The sequence below is a fragment of the Octopus bimaculoides genome, chromosome 12 (genome assembly GCF_046866305.1).
Source record: "Octopus bimaculoides isolate indiv1 chromosome 12, ASM4686630v1, whole genome shotgun sequence".
Classification (NCBI taxonomy): Eukaryota; Metazoa; Mollusca; class Cephalopoda; order Octopoda; family Octopodidae; genus Octopus; species Octopus bimaculoides.
This window is the reverse complement of record NC_142939.1, coordinates 17,515,716-17,538,877: the sequence shown is the minus strand read 5'-3', so window position 1 is coordinate 17,538,877 and position 23,162 is coordinate 17,515,716. Positions and strand designations below refer to the sequence as shown.

At 38.2% G+C, this 23,162-nt stretch overlaps 1 protein-coding gene across 4 annotated transcripts in view; it reads right to left on the bottom strand.

The window, feature by feature from the left end:
* Nucleotides 1-1,704: 1,704 nt before the first annotated feature.
* LOC106870824 (unconventional myosin-Ie) overlaps nt 1,705-23,162 on the bottom strand; it is a 156,746-nt gene continuing 135,288 nt past the window's right edge. For all 4 annotated transcript variants that reach the window (XM_089360854.1, XM_089360855.1, XM_089360856.1 and 1 more), the window contains 9 exons: nt 21,933-22,047; nt 20,230-20,399; nt 19,712-19,857; nt 16,403-16,552; nt 13,752-13,900; nt 10,254-10,397; nt 9,508-9,631; nt 8,420-8,598; nt 1,705-3,198 (listed from right to left, as the gene is read on the bottom strand). In XM_089360854.1, the coding sequence (XP_089216980.1) occupies nt 3,122-3,198; nt 8,420-8,598; nt 9,508-9,631; nt 10,254-10,397; nt 13,752-13,900; nt 16,403-16,552; nt 19,712-19,857; nt 20,230-20,399; nt 21,933-22,047 (1,254 nt within the window). In that variant the 3' untranslated portion in view covers nt 1,705-3,121. The remainder of the gene's footprint in view (nt 3,199-8,419; nt 8,599-9,507; nt 9,632-10,253; nt 10,398-13,751; nt 13,901-16,402; nt 16,553-19,711; nt 19,858-20,229; nt 20,400-21,932; nt 22,048-23,162) is intronic.

Sequence of the window (23,162 nt, the reverse complement as noted above, 5' to 3'; positions counted from 1 at the left end):
GTGTCGGGAAGACACTCGGCAAGAAATGGAAACAGTATTGAAAGAAAACAATAATAATAATAATAATAATAATAATAATAATAATAATAATAATAATAATGGCAGAAGGCCAGCAAGATCAGGTGAGGGATAAGTAAATTAACTCGACCCCCACCATTCAACAGATACTTCTTTTTATAGACCCCCCCAAAAGGATGAAAGGCAAAGTCAACCTCGGCAGAATCTAAAGACAGACAAATGACCACTAAATATTTTACCTAACATGCTCATGATTCTGCCAGCTTGCCTTGATGATAATACTAATAATAATAATAATAATAATAATAATAATAATAATAATAATAATAATAATAATAATAATAATAATAATAATAATAATAATTCTTTCTGCTATAGGCACGAGGCCTGAAATCTTTGGGGGAGGGAAGGGCTTGTCAATTATATCGACCCCCAGTGTTCCACTGGTACTTATTTCATTGAGCCCAGAAGGAGGAAAGGCAAAGTGGACCTCAAGTTCAAATTCTGCTGAGGTCGACTTTGCCTTTCATCCTTTCGGGGAGTTGATTAAATAAATACCAGTTATGCACTGGGATCGATGTAATCGACTTGATCCCTTTGTCTTTGTTTGTTCCCTTTATGTTTAGCCCCTGTGAGCAATAAATAAAAATAATAATAATAATAATAATAATAATAATAGGCCTGAAATTTTGGAGGGAAGTGGGGTGCTTGTCAATTATATCAACCCCAGTGCTCCTCTGGCAATTATTTCATTGAGCCCAGAAGGAGCATTTTGCCCGACATGCTAACGATTCTGCACCCTCATTGCCTTAATTATTATTTTTGTCTCACTCATTTGACTACGACCATACTGGAGCACACCCTGCCCTAGTATTAATTGTAGTTCACGATCAATAAAACAGTTAATAATTTTAGGGGATTTCTTTGGGGGGTTTTTTTTCAGTTATATTATTAGTTTTCATTCAAGGGTTGCTTTATGGTATTTTGTCTTCTGTGTTTTATAAGGGGTTTCATAACAGGGACATGTAGTCTATTCTTAGAAAGCATTTGAGATTCATAATATATTTTGTGTGAGTAAATTCCACATATACACACACACACACACTTACATATATATATATATATATATATATATATATATATATATATATATATATATATATATATATATATATATATTACATATATATATATTACATATATATATATACTTATATATATAAATACACACACACACTTATATATACACTTATATATATATATATATATATAAGTGTATATATGTGTGTATGTATAGATCTTAAACTGTTAGCCCTTAAGTCACTTTCGTAACTCTTAACTGATAAAAAAACTATGCATACATACATACAAATATGTATATGCAAATTAGGGACTCCTGCTGCATTTGTTGAGTATATAAACAGTTTGGTTGATTGTTTATCTGGAGACTGTCAGAATGATGTAGATGCCTCTGATGAGAACCCAATAAGGTTCACAAATCGATTGAAGTAATTCATCATCATCTTTGTCTGTGGAGAAATGGCTAAAATTTGCCCTGTTCATAATTATACCATATGTTATATATATATATATATATATATATATACACACACAGTTTCACATATATGCATATCTATGCACATACACATATGTGCATACAAATGTGAATATTTAGATGCATACATATAGATACACACACATTTATAATGCTTAAGAGATAATTGTTTCCAATGAAAGGAAAGCCAAAAGTGAATTCAATAGAACGTGCATTGATTGACATTTTGGTTTCATCTTCATAATTCTTTCCATGTCTATGATAATCCTCTCCTCAGACAGTCTGCACAAACCTCTAATCAGATAGCAGCAGATTTGGGTGTCTTGAAGAATGAGAAGCTGGTGGGGCAGGGGAAAGAGCGAGAGAGAGAGAGAGAGAGAGAGAATGAAAGAGAAAGCGAAAGACTAGGAGAGAATCGGAGGGGGAAGAACTATTGAAAGAGAGATGTGTATGGCTCCAAGTGAGAGGAGAGAATGAGAGAGGAAGAGGAAAGAGAGAGAGAGAGAGATCAAAGAAAGGGTGAGAGCTAATGAGAGAGTGAGAGGTAGATTATAACATGAGAAATGGAGGGTGAGAAGTAATGAAAGAGAGAAAGAGAGGCTTAGACAAAATGAAAAGAATGGGAGAGAAACACAGAGAGAGGGGGGGGGTATTAAAGAGTTGTAAAGTAATGAGAGGCAATCCTTCTGGTAAAAGACAGCTTAACCCTTTCGATACCAATCCAGCTGAAACTGCCTCAGGCTCTATAGTATAAAGGTCTTGTTTCCATAAGTTTTGAATTAAAATCTTCACCATAGGCGTAGGAGTGGCTGTGTGGTAAGTAGCTCGCTTACCAACCACATGGTTCCGTTTTCAGTCCCACTGCGTGGCATCTTGGGCAAGTGTCTTCTACTATAGCCTCGGGCCGACCAAAGCCTTGTGAGTGGATTTGGTAGACGGAAACTGAAAGAAGCCCGTCGTATATATGTATATGTATGTGTGTATGTGTTTGTGTGTCTTAGTTTGTCCCCCCAACATCGCTTGACAACTGATGCTGGTGTGTTTACGTCCCCGTAACTTAGCGGTTCGGGAAAAGCGACGGTAGAATAAGTACTAGGCTTCCAAAGAATAAGTCCTGGGGTTGATTTGCTCGACTAAAGGTGGTGCTCCAGCATGGCCACAGTCAAAAAGACTGAAACAAGTAAAAGTAAAAGAAGAAACCTTAGTCAAAATTCATGTTCCTAAAACTAGCTAATTGATAACTAAGTTATTTTACTAAATTTTTTTGTTATATTTAAAATTAATGGAAAAAAACACAGAGCATCTCAAAAGAAAAATGGTAACAAAAGGGTTAAGAGATGAAATAACAGAGGGATGAAAGGTGGCTTAGATTTAAAGAAAAAGGTAGATTTAGGGAGAGTTAAGGAAAGAGAGTGATGTGGTGGGGGAGGTGAGATTGAATGCAGGGGAGAGCATTCACTCGGTAACCTGATCAGGTTTGGGCTTGGAATCAAATATGACAAAGTTGCTACAATGTCGCTTCAGTGAAAAATCTTCCTCTAATCTTCCTCAAATCTTCTCAATATAATTCAATGGGAACAAACCGATTCGGCCTCGCAGTTTCCCTTTCCACCAACCACAAGGATCTGCAACAGAAAAAACAAATAAAGATGTAAATATGTATGTGTGTGTGTGTGTGTGTGTGTGTGTGTGTGTGTGTGTGTGTGTGTCTGTGTGTGTGTGTGTGTTCTTTTATTCTTTTACTTGTTTCAGTCATTCGGCTGCAGCCATGCTGGAGCACTGCCTTGAGGGGTTTTAATCAAACAAATCAACCCTAGAACTTCTTCCTTCAACCTAGTACTTATTCCATCAATCTCTTTTGCCAAACTACTAAGTTACAGAGATGTATACACACACACACCGGTTGTCAAGCAGTGATAGTTGGGGGGGGGACAGACAGACACATACACACACACACACACACACACACACACATATATATATATATCTATATATATATATATATATATATATATATATATATATATATATATTTCTACTTGTTCTACCATACATTTCAGCGCTTCCAAAAACAAACTTGTTTGTTTACATACAGCGTAACCTATACAACATCTAGCGTTCCTGGATGATTCTATAACTTCTTAAATTACAGACGAATTTGGCAGTCAGGTAGTTTAGCTTAAATGGTAAAGCATTCTAACCAGATATTAGAGGGATGTGAGTTCGATCCTCATGGCTGGCTGCCGACAAAATTTTTCTGCTTTTAAAAAGAAATTTATCTGTATGTATGCATTTGCTAAAAATTTCTGATTTGTAATACAGTAGATTGGTGGAATTCTTATATCAAAATAGAATATGTGATCTTTCAGCTGTACATAAGTTGCAGTTCTTAGACCCATTAACATATGGCATGGATTTCTCTACCATTTTCCACCTCATTGAATGTGGTGTGGAGTTTGTCTCCAAACTTCATACATGGCAAGCCATATTAGTGACTTTCTTTTTGCTGATAAACCAGAAAGAACAGAGGTTGTTCGCATAACATTTTCTGAAATCACCTTCATATAACTCAATGTGATTCTTTTGTTTGCTTAGGTTATCTTGAAGCATTACTGTGACTTCTGCTTTATAAACAACAGAATTTTTCATACACACCTGGTCAAGTGGACAAACCTATGAGTCTCAACAGTTACAACTCACATATCAGTAAATAGTTTTTACATTATTTATATGTAATCATAAACTGGCAATTCAGTACATCCCTAGTTTCATTCCAGTATGAGATGTTGATAAACCACAAAAATGGTGAAATATAGGTATCCATCACTCCTAAATAGGATTAGGGGTAAGTTGTCTCACTTGTCTGTAATTTTCAGGTGTGTTAACACCCAGTGCAATGAAAGAGTCATCCTACAGGTTCTTTACTGCAGCAAACCAACAAACAAACAAAATACATATATTGAATATGTGTGATCAATAATGTAAACTACATTAGTACAACTTCTGATTCATTGCTGAAGATATATATATATATGTATATATATATATATATATATATATATATATATATATACACACACACACACATGCACGTATATATATATATATATATATATATATATATACCGGGTAATTCTGTATTGACTCGAATGGAAAAGTGTGTCACTCAAGAAGGACTTCAGTTTGAACAATTTTCATGATGTTTCAAAGTGAGATGCTTTTATTAAATTCATTCAGATGTTAAAACATAAATAAATCTTGGAATTAAATGGTTTTGATTTACTATCAAGTGACTTTTGGCCAACTCTGTATATATATCATATTTATATATATATATATATATATATATATATATATATATATATATATATATATATATATATATGTATATATATATATATATATATATGTATATATATATATATATATATATATATATATATATATATATATATATATATATATATATATTCATAGTTTGGGATGGCTAGGATGTCCACAATCACATTAACAGCCAATCAAGCTTGGTTGAGGTCCCAGTTGAATCCGCAATGACACAACAATACACAAGTTGTACTGACTTTCACAATAGCCAGGAGTGTATCTCTGGTTATCAGGGATCCAACTACACACACACACACACACACACACACACACACACACAGATATATAAGATTGGCAAATAGAGCAATGACATCAACAGGATAGAGATAATTACAATAATCAGTTAAACTGCATTAATGAATGGCAATTGATTGATAACTAAAATAGATAACTAGTTCTTATGACTTGTGAGGTCAAAGGTGAACTCGGTGAATCAGCATGTATTTATAGTGTCTTTAGTTTTATAGATATATATATATTATATGTTTAGAAATAATATATTTCTAAATCTCTCAGAGAGATTTATGCAGTAGTGATACATTGAAGTAGTTGTATACTGTCAACTTAATGTGACAGCCCCATAAAGGGAATAATACTACTGTTGTTTAGACCTAGGAAGCTGCATAGCTTCCTGTCGCCCTTGACAGGACACAGGAAATGTGTCAAGGCTGACAGGAAGCGGTGCAGCTTCCTAGGTCCAAACAACAGTAGTATCATTCCCTTCATGGGACTGTCACATTAAGTTGACAGCATACAACTATTTCATATATTATATGTATATGTATATATATGTCATGTGTATATACACATATATCATGTAATGCTGTAAATGAATGTAATGTATATATATATATATATATATATATATATATATAACATAGAAATATTAATATTTCTAAGTCTCTCTAAAGGAGACTACGGCATCGCCAAGCCAACATGGCAGTCCAAAGGTTATAATGGACACAGGTTCGTGTGTCACATAGCTAGCTAGAGGCGATGGCCTCTTGGAGCTAATCAACGGCAGCATTTGTCCTATTTTTTTCGGACTGCCATGTTGGCTTTGCGATAACTATTAATATATATATATATATGCTGTAGAAACTCTGCCAAATTTAGATTGGAGCCTGGTGTTGCCATCTGGTTTCACCAGTCCTCAGTCAAATCGTCCAACCCATGCTAGCATGGAAAGCGGACGTTAAACGATGATGATGATGATGATGATATATATCTATATATATAAAAATGAGAATGTGTGTCTGTCTGTCTGTCTGCCTGTGTGAATCCCTAAAACTCGAGAACTACGCAACCAATTTCATTCAAATTTTACAGATGCCTTACTTAGGGTTCCAGTTGTGTTTTAGTCAAAAAAAATTTTAACTTCTTGCAGAGTTCGAGCCCACGGCAACATAATATCTCCTCCACTATTTAAGTATTACGTGTCAAAAGTGAAACAAAAACACTCATGTCAAATACTTTCACTTTAAAAATGAAACTATTCTACTAACTGAAACAATCACATTTTGATACTGTAATGACCGATACTTTCAGAGAGAGAGAGAGAAAGAGAGAGAGAGAGAGAGAAAGAGAGAAAGAGAGAGATGTATATGTATACATATAGATGTATATGTACACGTTATTCCACTAACTGAAACAATCACATTTCGATACTGTAATGACAGAAACTTTCAGAGAGAGAGAAAGAGAGAAAGAGATGTATATGTATACATATAGATGTATATGTACACGTATATGCATAGATATATATATAGATATAGATCTATATGCATACATGTATATGTATACATATGTGTAGATGTATATATATATATATATATAGATGTACATGTAATATGTACACATATATACATATATATACATGCATACACATATCTATACATATATACACCCATCACACACAAACACATGCACACAAACACACACATTAGTCAATTGTTTTCTTATCCAAAACTACGTCAAAAGTATTGAACGGATCTTTATGAAATTTGGAAATTATATTCTATGTATAACGGCCATAACTCCCATGAAAATTCATATATTTTTGATGTTGATGAAATTTTAACCCGAACATAACAGATGAGCATTATTTGTAATTCAACGGTACAACAGTGTAAGACTACCCTTTCAGATATACTTACATTGTGATTTCTGCAATGTGGTGCATAAATTGTCAAGTAAATGAGACGCATCTTTGCCTCCACTGATTCACTTGCAAAGTGTTGAGTAAAATTATTTCGTTGCAGACCTCCTTTGGGTCTTTTTATTATCACTGCGACACACATAGTCCCCAGTTGGTAACATTGATTTCAAGGCCCTCCTAGATGAGAGACTGGCATTCCACTTAATGTCTATGTTCTATGCTGGCATGGATTGGAGAGTTATTAATGTAGAAACATGGTATCGTAGCTACTAACAGTTGAGGGTTGCATAGTCTAGACGGCGTTTTTAGATTTCATTATTCTCTTTAACCCGGGCAAAGCCGGGTATTTCTGCTAGTATATATATATATATATATATATATATATATATATATATATATATGTATGTATTGATATATATATATACACACACACACACACTCAGTATATATATGATGGGCTTCTTCCAGTTTCCATCTACCAAATCTCCTCACAAGGCTTTGGTTAACTCAGCTCAGGGCTACAGCAGAAGATACTTGACCATGATACCACACAGTGTGACTGAACCTGAAACTACACAGTCAGAGAGTATTGAAAACAGACAAAAACTATAAATAATGGTTTCTAATTTTGGCACAAGGCCAGCAATTTCAGGTGAGGGTTAAGTTGATTACATCGACCCCAGTGCTCAACTGGTACTTATTTTATCGACCCCAAAAGGACAAAAGGCAAAACTGACTTCAATGGCATTTGAAGACAGACTATAAAACCAGACAAAATGACAGTGTGCTAACGATTCTGCCAAGCTCACTGCCTTAGCAAAAAGAGAAAACTATAAATGATAACAAGTAGAACAAGAGCAGTCAAAGAGTGCAAACCTCCGCCAAGGCAACACCAACATCCTCTCAATGATTAGTCAGAGATGATTTTTAAAATGAGAATATCTGAAATAAACTCGACTGCTCTCACAAACAAAAAAAAAACGAACCCAACTCCTCTCGGAAATTAAGGAAAAATAATCCAGAATCCTCGTCCAGTACTGGATCAATCCCAAAATCTAATCAGTTCATGCCAGTCATGAGGCCAAACATCCCTGAAAGTTTCATTTGAATCCATCCAGCGTTTCTTGAGATATCTCATCCACAGACAAACAAACATGACTGAAAACAGTACCTGCACCTTTGCTAAGATGGAGGTGATAAAGGCGATGACCAGGAACAATGTTAAAGATAACTAATACTTCTTCAATTCACTCACCTGGAAACTGAGCTGAAATACAATATCATTGGCAATAAGATCAACTTACCTTCATGGATAATTTCTATAATATCTCCTTCTTCAAAAGCCAATTCATCTGTGTTTTGTGGATCGTATCTATAGAGACAACGGCATGTTGGAAGGGCTGGTTTTGGAGGTGGCTTCATCTGAGGTTTCGGTTTTTGAGGACGAGAAGGCGGTGGGGGGTTCCTAGGTTTTGGTGGCCTGCTATACAAACAGAACAAATTGACTTTAACTCTTTAGCATTTAAACTGGCCATGTCTAGCCCAAATATTCTTACCTGTTTTATGTTCAAACTAGCCAGATTTGGCCTCTCCCACCTACCTGGCAATGTCATTCTAAAACTAAACAATCATTATCATCATCATCTTTTAACGTCTGCTTTCCATGCTGGCATGGGTTGGACGGTTTCACTGAGGACTGGCAAACCAGTAGGCTCCACCAGACTCCAGTTTGATCTGGCAAGATTTCTACAGCTTGATGCCCTTCCTAATGCCAATCAATCCGAGAGTGTAGTGGGTGCTTTTTACATGCCACCAACACAGGAGCCAGACAGGTGCACTGGCACTGGCCACACTTGAATGGTGCTTTTTATGTGCCACTGACACAGGCTTCAGCCATGACAACGATTTCACTTGACTCAACAGATCTTCTCAAGCACAGCATATTGCCTGACGATTGAAGTTGGAGTTGTTGGCACTTTGTCGCTTTTGACATCGAGGGTTCCAGTTGATCCAATCAACTGGAACAGCCTGCTCGTGAAATTAATATGCAAGTGGCTGAGTACTCCACAGACACGTGTACCCTTAACGTAGTCCTCAGGGATATTCAGCGTGACACAGTGTGACAAGGCTGACCCTTTGAATTACAGGCACAACAGAAACAGGAAGTAAGAGTGAAAGAAAGTTATGGTGGAAGAGTACAGCAGGGTTCGCCACCATCCCCTGCCGGAGCCTCGTGGAGTTTTAGGTGTTTTCGCTCAATAAACACTCACAACGCTCGGTCTGGGAATCGAAACCACGATCCTATGACCGCAAGTCCACTGCCCTAACCACTGGGCCATTGCGCCTCCACATCAGTTGGAGTAGAAGGTGGAGAAAGTAATATGTTACCTACTTTTCTATTTCCGCAGCTGTTTTCTGTGAACCATTTGGAGCAGAATCCATGAAATTATTATTGATTAACTTTCTAGGTTTTATCGGTTTTGGTCCATCGGTAACCATATTCTTCTTGCTGCTGCCTGGAAGTCAAAGACAACATAACAGTGTAAACATCACAGTAGGTTGCACTGTGGTGCAGAAGAGCCAAAGTCAAAATAGGAAACAGGAGGAAATGGTTAATTGTTTTATCGACTAAAAATTTATGCCAGGCAAATAGAGTTTAACCCTTTCGTTACCAACCCGGCTGAAACCGCCTCTGGCACCATAGTACAAATGTCTTGTTTTCATAAGTTTTGAATTAAAATCTTCCACCAAACCTTAATCACAATTTATGTTCCTAATGCTAGCTTAATGATAACTAAGTTATTTTACTAAATTCTTTGTTATATTTAAAATTAATTGAAAGAAACACAGAGCATCTCAAAATAAATACAGTAACGAAAGATTCTATATTTAAGAGATGAGGAACTATGTACATTATTTACATTGCTTGACAACCGTTGTTGGTGTGTTTATGTCCCCATAACTTAGCGGTTCAGCAAAAGATACCGATAGAATAAGTACTGGTCTTACAAAGAATAAGTCCTGGGGTCGAATTCTTCAGCTAAAAATTCACTTTAAAGTGGTACTCCAGCATGGCCGCAATCAAATGAGCAAAATATGTAAAAGAATAAAAGAATGAGATATTAATGATACACTAACCTTTCATTGCATGAACTGGTGGTTTTGACGATGGAGGTGCAGGTTTATGCATTGGAGGTTTCGAAGATGGTGGAGGAGGTCTTCCACTGCTTTTCCCTATATGTTTGTTTCTTGGTTTATTTCTTGATACCTCCATGTTGGGTCCTGTTGGAGGAAAGGAAATACAGAAATTCAGATAAAATACATAAAATTGATGGATTAATTCGTTGATTAATGATGATGATGATGACGATGACGATGATGATGATGATGATGATGACGACGATGGTTGTCATTTGTGTTATCATCATCATCATCAACATCATTGTGCTAAAGTACAAAAAGATAATCTAGAACTGATGCACATACACACACACACACACGTGTAGATGACATGGATGACAGCATGATAAATGTAAAACAGAAGAAATAGTTCAAAGTTAATTAGTTTAGATCTTCGTGTCTAATCAGACTTCTTGCATATGACACTGAAGACATCGTCCACTCCTACCTTATCTCCAGCCCCACCTTATCTCCAGCCCACCTTATCTCACCCCATCTTATATCCACCCCCACCTTATCTCCACCCCATCTTATCTGTTCTTTGCTACATATCTTAAACCTAACATACATTCATCCATTCATTCACCCATTTATTCATTCATTCACTCATTTATTCATTCACTCATTTCTTCATTCATTAACTCACTCATTCTTTCATTCATTTATTTATTCACTCATTCATTCATTCACTCATTCACTCATTTATTCACTGATTTATTCATTCATTCCTTCATTCACTCATTCCTTCATTCATTCCTTCATTCACTCATTCTTTCATTCATTCATTTATTCAGTGGCATCAATGGTGGTGGTGGTTGTCGTCGTTGTCAAGGTGGTGGCAATGATGGTGGTGGTGGTGATGGTGGTGGTGGTGGTGGTGGCAGCAGCAGCAATTGTGGTAGTGGTGGTGGCAGCAATGGTGGTGGTGGTGGTGGTGGCAGCAGCAGCAATTGTGGTAGTGGTGGTGGCAGCAATGGTGGTGGTGGTGGTGGTGGCAGCAGCAGCAATTGTGGTAGTGGTGGTGGCAGCAATGGTGGTGGTGGTGGCAATGGTGGTGGTGGTGGTGGCAATGGTGGTGGTGGTGGTGGTGGTAGTGGTGGTAGTAACGATGATGACAATGCAATGATGAACTTATTGTATACAGTGCTCAAGTGTATGACAACTCATTACAAAAGATTAAAAGATGGATCAAACAGCAGACTCAAGTTAGACAAAGTGTCACAGCAGAGACAGCCAAAAGTAGATGCATAGTATACAAGATAAACACACAAGAAGCCAGACAAGTGAAGACTAAGAGAACCATAAAGACGAAAGGGTACATTGGCTTATCAGGATTAGTGTTGAGGAATTTTGGAAAGCATGGAATTTTTGAAGGAGGCAGCGTTTTGATAGTTAACAATGGATGCAGAATAGTTTATGCCATGGTCTGACAATTCTTAGCATAAAAATCATCATCATCATCATCATCCGTTTTCCATGCTAGCATGGGTTGGACGATTTGACTGAGGACTGGTGAAACCGGATGGCAACACCAGGCTCCAATCTGATTTGGCAGAGTTTCTACAGCTGGATGCCTTTCCTAACGCCAACCACTCAGAGAGTGTAGTGGGTGCTTTTACGTGTCACCCGCACGAAGGCCAGTCAGGCGGTACTGGCAACGGCCACGCTCAAAATGGTGTATTTTATGTGCCACCCGCACGAGAGCCAGTTCAGGGGCACTGGCAACGATCTCGCTCGAAAATCCTACGAAGGCCAGTTTTGAAAGTCAACAATGCTGTATTGTCTTTTTTTGAATTCATAAGCATGTCCAAGAGTTATAGAGATGATGAATTCAAAATAGTGGTCAAAGTTATTGGAAAGATGGTGGAAAATTGTGGCCTTCTGACAAATCAGCTGCTTGACAATGAAGATTTAGTGTGGTTGATGCCCATTGAAAAAAGACATTCAAGATATGGTGACTGGTGGATGATATTTGTCTGGTTTCACATTTCTGGACAGCTTCCAGTAGATTGATATTCTAGACAAGATGGGGGTCCCAGACTGGAAATACAGACAGTAAATGTGGAGGTGTCATAGCAATATATAACTTTAAATATTTATAAATATAATTAAGGGATCAGCAAATATTTGCTTCACCATATACCGAAGTTAAGAAATAGCAGCTAAAAAAGCTGAGAATCCCACAGATAGCATCACTTGTAACTCACAAAGGCAAAAACAAGAAGAAAAAACAATGAAAACTAACCAATTCCGATGTTTAACAGTAAACGCGTTTCTAGATCATGATTGATAATAATCAATTTCCTTCATCAATACTGTATTCCAGTAGTAAATTTGACTATGCTAGCAAACCGTGTAAGCATGGACTAGTAACATTCCACACCGACACAGGTCTGAAAGCATAACCGAATCCACCTCGGTTAGCCAGTCTAACTGTCCTTCCCTCAAGAAATTACCATGTGCGCGACAAGTGATTGCTATCTGTGGGATTCTCAGCTTTTTTAGCTGCTATTTCTGAACTTCGGTATATGGTGAAGCAAATATTTGCTGATCCCTTAATTATATTTATAAATATATATGAGCTTTTAAATAAATTCTCCACCAATAATGGTGCTTTCATACCGATGGGCTTGGTAAAAATTGTTAATTGTTAATTGATTTATTAATTAATAAATTGATAATCCTTTACCCTTTTAATTTGTAATAATTATTCACTCCCTGGTAGTATACGCAGATTCTCTGCGATATCACTTGTCGCGCACATGGTAATTTCTTGAGGGAAGGACAGTTAGACTGGCTGACCAAGGTGGATTCGGTTATGCTTTCAGACCTGTGTCGGTGTGGAATGTTACTAGTCCATGCTTACACAGTTTGCTAGCATAGTCAAATTTACTGCTGGAATACAGTATTGATGAAGGAAATTGATTATTATCAATCATGATCCAGAAACGCGTCTACTGTTAAACATCGGAATTGGTTAGTTTTCATTGTTTTTTTTCTTCTTGTTTTTGCCTTTGTGAGTTACAAGTGATGCTATCTGTGGGATTCTCAGCTTTTTTAGCTGCTATTTCTGAACTTCGGTATATGGTGAAGCAAATATTTGCTGATCCCTTAATTATATTTATAAATATATATGAGCTTTTAAATAAGTTCTCCACCAATAATGGTGCTTTCATACCGATGGGCTTGGTAAAAATTGTTAATTGTTAATTGATTTATTAATTAATAAATTGATAATCCTTTACCCTTTTAATTTATAACTTTAAATAGATAGCTGGTGAGTGGCTGACAAGGGTCTTACTGATAGATACTAAGACACTTTTTGGCCCTTTTAAAAATTATACAGAGAGACACACAGAGAGAACAGAGAATGAGTGAGGGAGGGAGAGAGGAACAGAGAGAGAGAGAGAGAGAGAGAGAGAGAGAGAGAGAGAGAGATGAGCAGAGATGACTTACTGCTGTCACTTGGAAGTCCAGATCCAATGTAAACATGAAGACATTTCCCAACGATTTTCGTCAGTGCATTATTACCCTCTCCTGTGTGAAACTCCACTTGTTTCTGACGACCACCACGCCAGCCGTCCTTCTTCACATTGTATTCAAGCCTGCAACACAGAATTAAATGACTTTAATGACTGATTGTTGTTGATGATCCTGTTGTTGTTGTTGTTCTTTCAAGTGTTGGACCTCACAGAGGCAATGACCAAGACCTTTGGCATTATGCCGCGCTTGAGAAGACCCATCAAGCCAAGCAAAATTGCAGTCGTGGCAGATACCAGTGTCACACAAATGGCATCCGTGTTGGAAGCATGGAAAAACAGCCATTACACTCTCAAAGAAGTTGGCGTTAGGAATGGCATCCAGCTGTAGAAAACCATGCCAAATCAGGCTGGAGTCCGGTGCAACCTTCCAGCATGCCAGCAGTCCGGTCAACCCATGCCAGCTTGGACAACAGACGTTAAATGATGATGATGGTGTGTGTGTGTGTGTGTGTGTGTGTGATGGGCTTCTTTCAGTTTCCATCTACCAAATCCACTCAGAAGTCTTTGGTCGGCCCGAGGCTATAGTAGAAGACACTTGACCAAGGTGCCACGCAGTCGGACTGAACCCGGAACCATGTGCTTCCCACACAGCCACGCCTGAGGCTATTTATTTATTTTAGTGCTATCTATAATGTGTGCGTAGCAGTAGCACCGTTGAAGATGAGGGAACAGACGTAAGCTAACAACATCAATAAACGGACCAAGGAGAGACTTGAGACTTACCAACCTCCACACAGACATAAACATAGCCATAGATAGAGACACACACACACACAAACACACACACATACACACAAACATACACGCGCGCGCGCATGCATTCATATAAATGAACGGCTAAATCTGTTTAAAACACTAAAAGATCAGAGCAACGTTACGAGCAATTTATAGAGTAGTCTCCCTTAGATGATTATATTATATTTACAGAGTTATGTACCGTTGTTATGAGTTCCGATTTTGAAAGAAGGCCTGCAATATTAATGTGGGGAAGAAAGTCGATTACATCGACCTCAGTGCTTGACTGGTACTTATTTTATTGACCCCGGAAGGATGAAAGGCAAAGTCGACACCTCGGTGGAATTTGAACTCAGAACGTAAGCGCGGATGAAATACCGCTAAGCATTTTGCTCGGTATGCTAACGGTTCTGCCAGCTCACTGCCTTAAATAATCCTTTCTGCCATAGGCACAAGACCTGAAATTTTGAAGGAGGAGACTAGTATACTACATTGATCCCAGTACATGACTGGTACTTAATTTATCGACCCCGAAAGGATGAAAGGCAAAGTCGACCTCATCGGGATTTGAACTCAGAACGTAATGACAAACGAAATACCGCTAAGCATTTCGTCCGGCGAGCTAACGATTCTTATTTCTTTATTGCCCACAAGGGGCTAAATATAGAGGGGACAAACAAGGACATACAAAGCGATTAAGTCGATTACATCGACCCCAATGCGTAACTGGTACTTAATTTATCGACCCCGAAAGGATGAAAGACAAAGTCGACCTCGTCGGAATTTGAACTCAGAACGTAACGGCAGATGAAATACCGCTAAGCATTTCGCCCGGCGTGCTAACGATTCTGCCAGCTCGCTGCCTTAAATAACAACAAGATATATGCATGCATGGATACACACATACACACACACACTCTCTTGAGTACCAACGAATTTGAATCAAACTGTTTTGATCTATACATGTAACTGCCAATAAATTGGTTGAGTGCTCTTCTTTCGTTTGTAGTGACGAGTGTGGCCACCATTTGCCGCCATCTTGGGAAGTGCCATTGCGCATGTGCAAGGGACTTGCCGTCAGCGGAAGTACCCGGGCACGCATGCGCAAAGCAACAGGTGGAGAGAGAGCAATAGCGTTCGTCCTCTTCTCTATCTAGCAGCGGTCGTGACAACACGTATCTCCCAGTGCTCTCCCAGCTCGATACCGACATGTGGTCGAAGCTTCCTTGGTATTCTAGCGGCATGCCTGTTCACCCAGGAACGAAACGTCTCTACACCAACCTAAAATAAATTATTGATCTGTTGTTACCGTTATCCCTCGTGTTGTATTTCTGGATTTTAATGATTAATATAAGAACTGGGGAGAGATGGCCGAGCCGTCATATCTCATCCAATTCTTATACGTTTGTCCACTCACTCGTATACACACACATACACACACACGCTTTCTGCATCTGATAGTGCACAGCTATCTGCACCCTCTTCACCCGTATTAAAAAAAAAAGGAAGTAGAAGAGAAAAAGGTTGACGAATAAACTTTCTATAAGCAATTTTTTCTTTCTTTTATCAAAAGAAAACCGAATTTTTTTTTCCACTCTAGAAATAAGGCCTGAAAATTTGGGGAAGGAGGCCAGTCAATTAGATCGACCCAGTACGCAGCTGGTACTTTTATTTATCGACCCTGAAAGGATGAAATTAAAATCGACTTCGGCGGAATTTGAACTCAGACCGTAAAGACATACCGGATGAAATACCGCTAAGCATTTCGCCTGGCATGCTAACGTTTCTGCCAGCTCGACGCCTTAAACTGAACGAATATTGTATACTAACTTTGTGTTGAAAAGAACCGTAAGTTCTCTTTTCGTCTTCTCTTGGTACCGCTTCTTTAAAATAGAGATAAGCTCGGTCTTAAAAACAGATTCCAACAAATTTTCATACTGGTTCTGGACAAAAATCACAAACATGTCATCTTGAAGTGGACTGGAAAAAAAAAAAAAAAGTGAAAGTAAATTTAGATGATAAAAAAAAAAGGTATCCGTTTTTACAGAATGAAACAAGCCGCTAGACCAGTCATGAGCAGCCTGCGGCCCATATAGCTTGGTTTCAAATTTCAGCACAAGGCCAGCAAGTTTGGAAAAATGACTAAGTTGATTACATCGACCCCCAGAGCTCAGTTTGTATTTATTTTATCGACCCAAAAGGATGAAAAGCAAAGTCGACTTCGGCAGAATGCAGCCCATATAAATTCCAATTTGTTTCCCTTCCACTGTAGACCAATAAATGCATAAGGACACTTCACTTAAAATTGTGATATTCTTAAGAAAGGCATGAACGTCACATAATCTATGATCTTCTTGCTTTGCCTCATAATTCTGATGCAAGAATACTTCCGTGTATTTGTTTTAAATACTCATCATAAATACCGGTTAGTGGCCCAGTGGTTAGGGCAGTGGACTTGCGGTCATAGGATCGTGGTTTCGATTCCCAGACCGGGCGTTATGAGTGTTTATTGAGCTAAAACACTTAAAAGCTCCACGAGGCTCCGGCAGGGGATGGTGGCGAACCCTGCTGTACTCTTTCACCACAACTTTCTCTCACTCTTACTTCCTGTTTCTGTTGTGCCTGCAATTCAAAGGGTCAGCCTTGTCACACTGTGTCACGCTGAATATCCCCGAGAACTACGTTCAGGGTACACGGGTCTGTGGAATGCATACGTGCAGGCTGTTCCGTTGTTGGGATCAACTGGAACCCTCGACGTCGTAAGCGACGGAGTGCCAAAAAAAAAATACCGGTTGGGGTGGGGTAAATGGATAATGTTTAAAGAGTTAAAGGATCTTGTTCAAAACGGGGGCACCAGTATTTTCTTAACGAAACACTTTGAAACTTGGGACACTGGTAGAATGTGTCATATAAAACATCTTTTTCTCTTAGTCTTCTTAACAAAAAAACGTACATCGCAAGTTATTCCATGTTAAAGTTGTGGTATTTCTGTAATTTCAACCAATGACTGACGTCCATTCAGCCGAATAAATTAAGTGCTGACTACGTAAACAAACGATTCTCGCGGTGATAAAATTATTATTTCCTTGTCAAAAAATGGCTGAAGCATATTGGCAGTAGCTAATAAACCTTTCTATTATAGGCACAAGGCATGGTTTTTGAGGGAAGGAGCACGTCGGTTAGGGAAAACGAACACACGTGTGTTGCCTCTGCAAAATGTCAGAAGTAATGGAGATTAAATACGCTTTACACCGCTTAAACTACCAAAGGAGTAAGTATAAACAGCTGAATACTTGTCAGTGATTAGTTGAAATTATCGAAATAAGACAATTTTTTACATGAAATAAATTTGAATACAAAATTTTTTTTCTGTTCTATAACACAGAATAGATAAGTATACGAAGTTTGAAAGTCTTTCGGTACCAAAAACACTACATAAAACATAAATGAAAACTGGTGCACCCGTTTTGAACAAGATCCGAGTTAAACCCTAAGAAGAGCCCACGATAGAGAGGAGGTGCTTACTATCTGACAGTCAGTTAAATGAAACATCTAATTACTTGGGAACGTCACCAGAATGGGAAAGCTATAACATATTTAATACAGTGGACATCAAATATTTAATAAATACGAGGAATATATATATAGGTTAAGTAGGGGAGACGTTATTAATCCTTCTTAATGAAGACTTGTTGTTGTTGTTGTTGGCACTCCGTCGCTTACGACGTCGAGGGTTCCAGTTGATCCGATCAACGGAACAGCCTGCTCGTGAAATTAACGTGCAAGTGGCTGAGCACTCCACAGACACGTGTACCCTTAACGTAGTTCTCGGGGATATTCAGCGTGACACAGTGTGACAAGGCTGACCCTTTGAATTACAGGCACAACAGAAACAGGAAGTAAGAGAAAGTTGTGGTGAAGGAGTACAGCAGGGTTCGCCACCACCCCCTGCCGGAGCCTTGTGGAACTTTAGGAGCTTTCGCTCAATAAACACTCACAACGCCCGGTCTGGGAATCGAAACTGCAATCCTATGACCGCGAGTCCGCTGCCCTAACCACTGGGCCATTGCGCCTCCACTAATGAAGACTAAACTTCGGGGTATTTATCAGTCGTGGTAAAATAACATTCGATTGATAATTGTAACGAGTTGAAAATGTCAACAGTTATCTCCCCTACTTTGTAAAATTACCAGAAAATGTTATTACATTTCCATTATTTTTACTTCGCTTTTGTAATCTGGTTTGCAAGATTCTGTACGTGAATTCGTGTGTTGAAGCAAACTATGTTGCGTCTGAGGAGAGTCATATGTCTCAATGCCTTATTACAGGTTCGATTGTTGCTTTGGACGTTGACTCTTGTCTCTTTACATAACTCCTTCCCAGAACTGTTGACTATCATTGGAACCAGGAAGGCGTTTTAATTGTCCTCCCCGTGCATGAGGTTACTCGGCTCTTCGGTGACTGTTCCTTGCAAAAAGGTTGGTGTGATCTGCTTGGGGCAAACCCTGTTTGGTGGTGGAGCTACCTGAACGAGGCTGTCAATATCAAGATGGGCCTGTTTCAACCGGAAGATGTAATCAACTAAACTCCTCCCCTAAAATTTCAGTTTTTGTGTCTTTAGTAGAAAGAATCATCATCATCATCATCATCACGGTGTGTTGAGCTGATAGAGTCATAAACACACTGAGCAGCATTTCATCTGTCATTTATGGCAGCGGCGGTAGTGGCGGTGTCGTGTGTGTGTGTGTGTGTGAGTGTGTGCATGCGTGCGTGTATGTGTGTGCACACGTGCACATGTGTATGTGCACACGAGTGTGTGTGTGTGTGAGCATGCACACGTGTGTGTATGCATGTGTGTGTGTGCATGCACACATGTATGTGTGTGTACGCACATGCATGTGTGTGTGCGCACGAGTGTGTGTGTGTGTGCATGCACGTGTGTGTATGTATGTGTGTGTGCGGACACGCATGTGTGTGTGTATGCATGCGTGCATGTACTTTGGTGTATAAACAGTAGAAAAGGTGAAAAAAAAAACTTGCTCAAGACAAGTATCTGAGTTTATTTACTCCTACAAAACAATAGCCGTTTCCGTTCTGTTTCACCAGAAATAAATTTAGAGAAAGAAAGTATTTGATTACCTTAACACTATCTTTTGAATATCTTGTAAAGGAATCTTCCTCTTAACTACTTCGATTATAGCCCCTTTGTGGGGTCCTTTCTTCACTTTTTCACGCCCGATCAGATACAAGTGTCTTGATGTCAAAATCAAATCTCTTTTCATCGGCTGCAATAGAAAACAAGATTATCTAATTAATCATCACCACCACCACCATCATCATCATCATCATCATCATCGTTATCATCATTGTGGAATGACCCACTTGGCAAGAAAGCTCTATGCCCCGTAGTGGAGGCCCAGACATGAGGAGTTCAACATGGGATGGATTATAATACACCACGTCACCCACAGGTTACACCGACAGGAGTATTTTCTTTTATCCAAAGCCAGGAACTTTCCAGTACCCCTCATACTAGATATGACAAGCTATCTAATAACATAAAGCCAAGTACTTCAACACTTTACTGCAAAAAAGCAGGGAAATCACATGAATTTAGACAAATATTTCCATGCAATAGAAGTTATTTGTTGCCTTACCTTAAATCTTCGGTCAAATTTAGTCACAGTCTCAGCAAATTCAATCCGCTCTTTCTTTTCAATCAAAGCTAACAGTGCTGGTTTCTGATCCAGGCCAATGTAGTCACCCACAAAGTTACGGTTGAGGCTGTGGGTTCGACGTTCTTTCTTATTCAAGAATATATCAGAGGCTGTTTGTAATAGCAAGGAAAATAATAATAATAATAATATTAATAATTATTTCTTTTATTGGTCACAAGGGCCAAAGATGTGAAGGACAACATCAAAGGACATGATACAATACACAAAACAGGTGGGGTTTACGTCGATCGAGGAGAGACACTACAACATTAAAAGAGATAACAAAAGGATATACAAATGGAAATTAGAAAAATAAATAATTAATAAATAAATAAATTCATTCCCTCATTCATTAATTAATAGTAAATAACAGTAATAGTAATAGTGGGTGCCGGTGCCACGTAAAAAGCACCCAGTACACGCTGTAAAGAGGTTGGTGTTAGGAAGGGCATCCAGCCTTAGAAACCGGCCAAAACAGATATTGAGCCTGAGCAGCTCTTCGGGTGACCAGCTCCTATTAAACTGTCCAACCCATGCCAGCATGGAAAACAGACATTGAATTATGATGATGATGATGATGATGATGAGTAAGGTTTCAAATTTTGGTACAAGGCCAGGAATTTTGACAGGAGTAGCAAGTCAATTACATCAACCCCACTGCTCAACTCTCTCTCTCTCTCTCTCTCTCTCTCTCTTTACTCTTTCACTCTTTTACTTGTTTCAGTCATTTGACTGTGGCCATGCTGGAGCACCCCCTTTAGTCGAACAAATCGACCCCAGGACTTATTCTTTGGGAGCCTAGTACTTATTCTATCGGTCTCTTTTGCCAAACCGCTAAGTTACAGGGACGTAAACACACCAGCATCGGTTGTCAAGCGATGTTGGGGGGACAAACACAGTCAAACAAGCACATACATATATCATCATCATCATCATCATCGTTTAATGTCCGCTTTCCATGCTAGCATGGGTTGGACGATTTGACTGAGGACCCATATATATATATATATATATATATATATATATATATATATATATATATATACATATATACAACGGGCTTCTTTCAGTTTCCGTCCACCAAATTCACTCACAAGGCTTTGGTCGGCCCGAGACTATAGTAGAAGACACTTGCCCAAGGTGCCACGCAGTGGGACTGAACCCAGAACCATGTGGTTGGTAAGCAAGCTACTTTTCACAAAGCCATTCCTATTTTATGGAATCCAAATGGATGAAAGGTAAAGTTGACCTCAGCAGGATTTGAACTCAGTATTTTTAAACATTTGAACCCTTTTTGAAAATTTTTAATCATTTAATTGTTTAACCATTTGTAACATGTTTTTTAATCAGTTATTTAAGGAAGGAAGGTTGACACCCATAGCCTTTTATTTTCTTATTTCTAATGGTCTCCAAGTCAGATGACAGCAAGAGAGAAAGTCATCTGCAAACCACCACCACCACCACCACCACCACCACTATCACCATCAACATCATCACACAACACACAGAGCAAGCACAACCATACCACCACCCGCAACTAAAACACACTCCTGTACCACATTGCGTAGCACTTCACTCCATGACCATACACCAACACAATTGACAACAACTACAACAGCAACAACAACAATATGTAGATATACCTTCTAATCTTTGCTTGTAGTATTGGTTTTTAGCATAATATTTACGGAATGCCTTCTGTATAACTCGAGCATATTTGTCAAACTTTCTCTCCCGGACTTCTTCCAATAAGAACAACTGAAATAAAGAAAAGACAACTCTTCAACACAGAAATTATTCTGTCTTTTATAACACTCTTATAATACATTATGTCTTTAATACACTACAGATTAGTTGTCTGGTTTGGTATTACTATTATAATTTAGAAAATGGCAATATATTTAATATGGTAGGCACTAAAAAAGTTCTTTAAGCAATTTTCTTTTATTGCTTAAAATAATTATTTTGTAATTTTAAAAATAATTTTAAAACAATCTTAAACAATAGACACAGGCATGGCTGTGTGGTAAGAGGTTTGCTTTGCTTCTAAACCACGTGGCCTTGGGTTCAATCCCATTGCACAGCACCTTGGGCAAATACCTTCAGCTACAGCCCCATGCTGATCAAAGCCTTGTGAATGGATTTGGTAGAAGAAAACCAAAAGAAATCTATTGTGTGTGTGTATGCATATATATATATATATATATACATACATATATTAATAAATTATAGGGTAGCAAAAAAATTTTAGAAATTTTATTTACCACCAGTGGTCTAGCGAGAGTAAAAAACAGTCAATAGACTATGTATTATTCATTTAAAATGCAGAGATGTCTATAATAGGACATCTAACCTGCTAGAAATAGCAGCAAAAGACTACATACCACAAAATTAGGGATAATTTCGAAAGGGAATGAAAAATAAAAACATTTACCAATCTGTATTCTGTACCATGGTTTCAAGTCAATTTTAGTAAACCATACCACTAAAATTGACTTGAAACCATGGTACAGAATACAGATTGGTAAATGTTTTTATTTTTCATTCCCTTTCGAAATTATCCCTAATTTTGTGGTATGTAGTCTTTTGCTGCTATTTCTAGCGGGTTAGATGTCTTATTATAGGCATCTCTGCATTTTAAATGAATTATACATACATATATATAGAATGTGTGTCTGTTCTTCAATTCAGCTGGGGAATTCACCATGAAAGCAATATGAGCTGAACTGATATCACCATTCCCATCAAATTGTACTTTCTCATTTCCTAGTTGCAGGAGCCAGGTTGAAAACTGTTTTGCACATTCAAATCAAGACCCTATTAACCTCGGCGGAATTTGAACTCAGAACGTAACGGCAGACGAAATGCCGCTA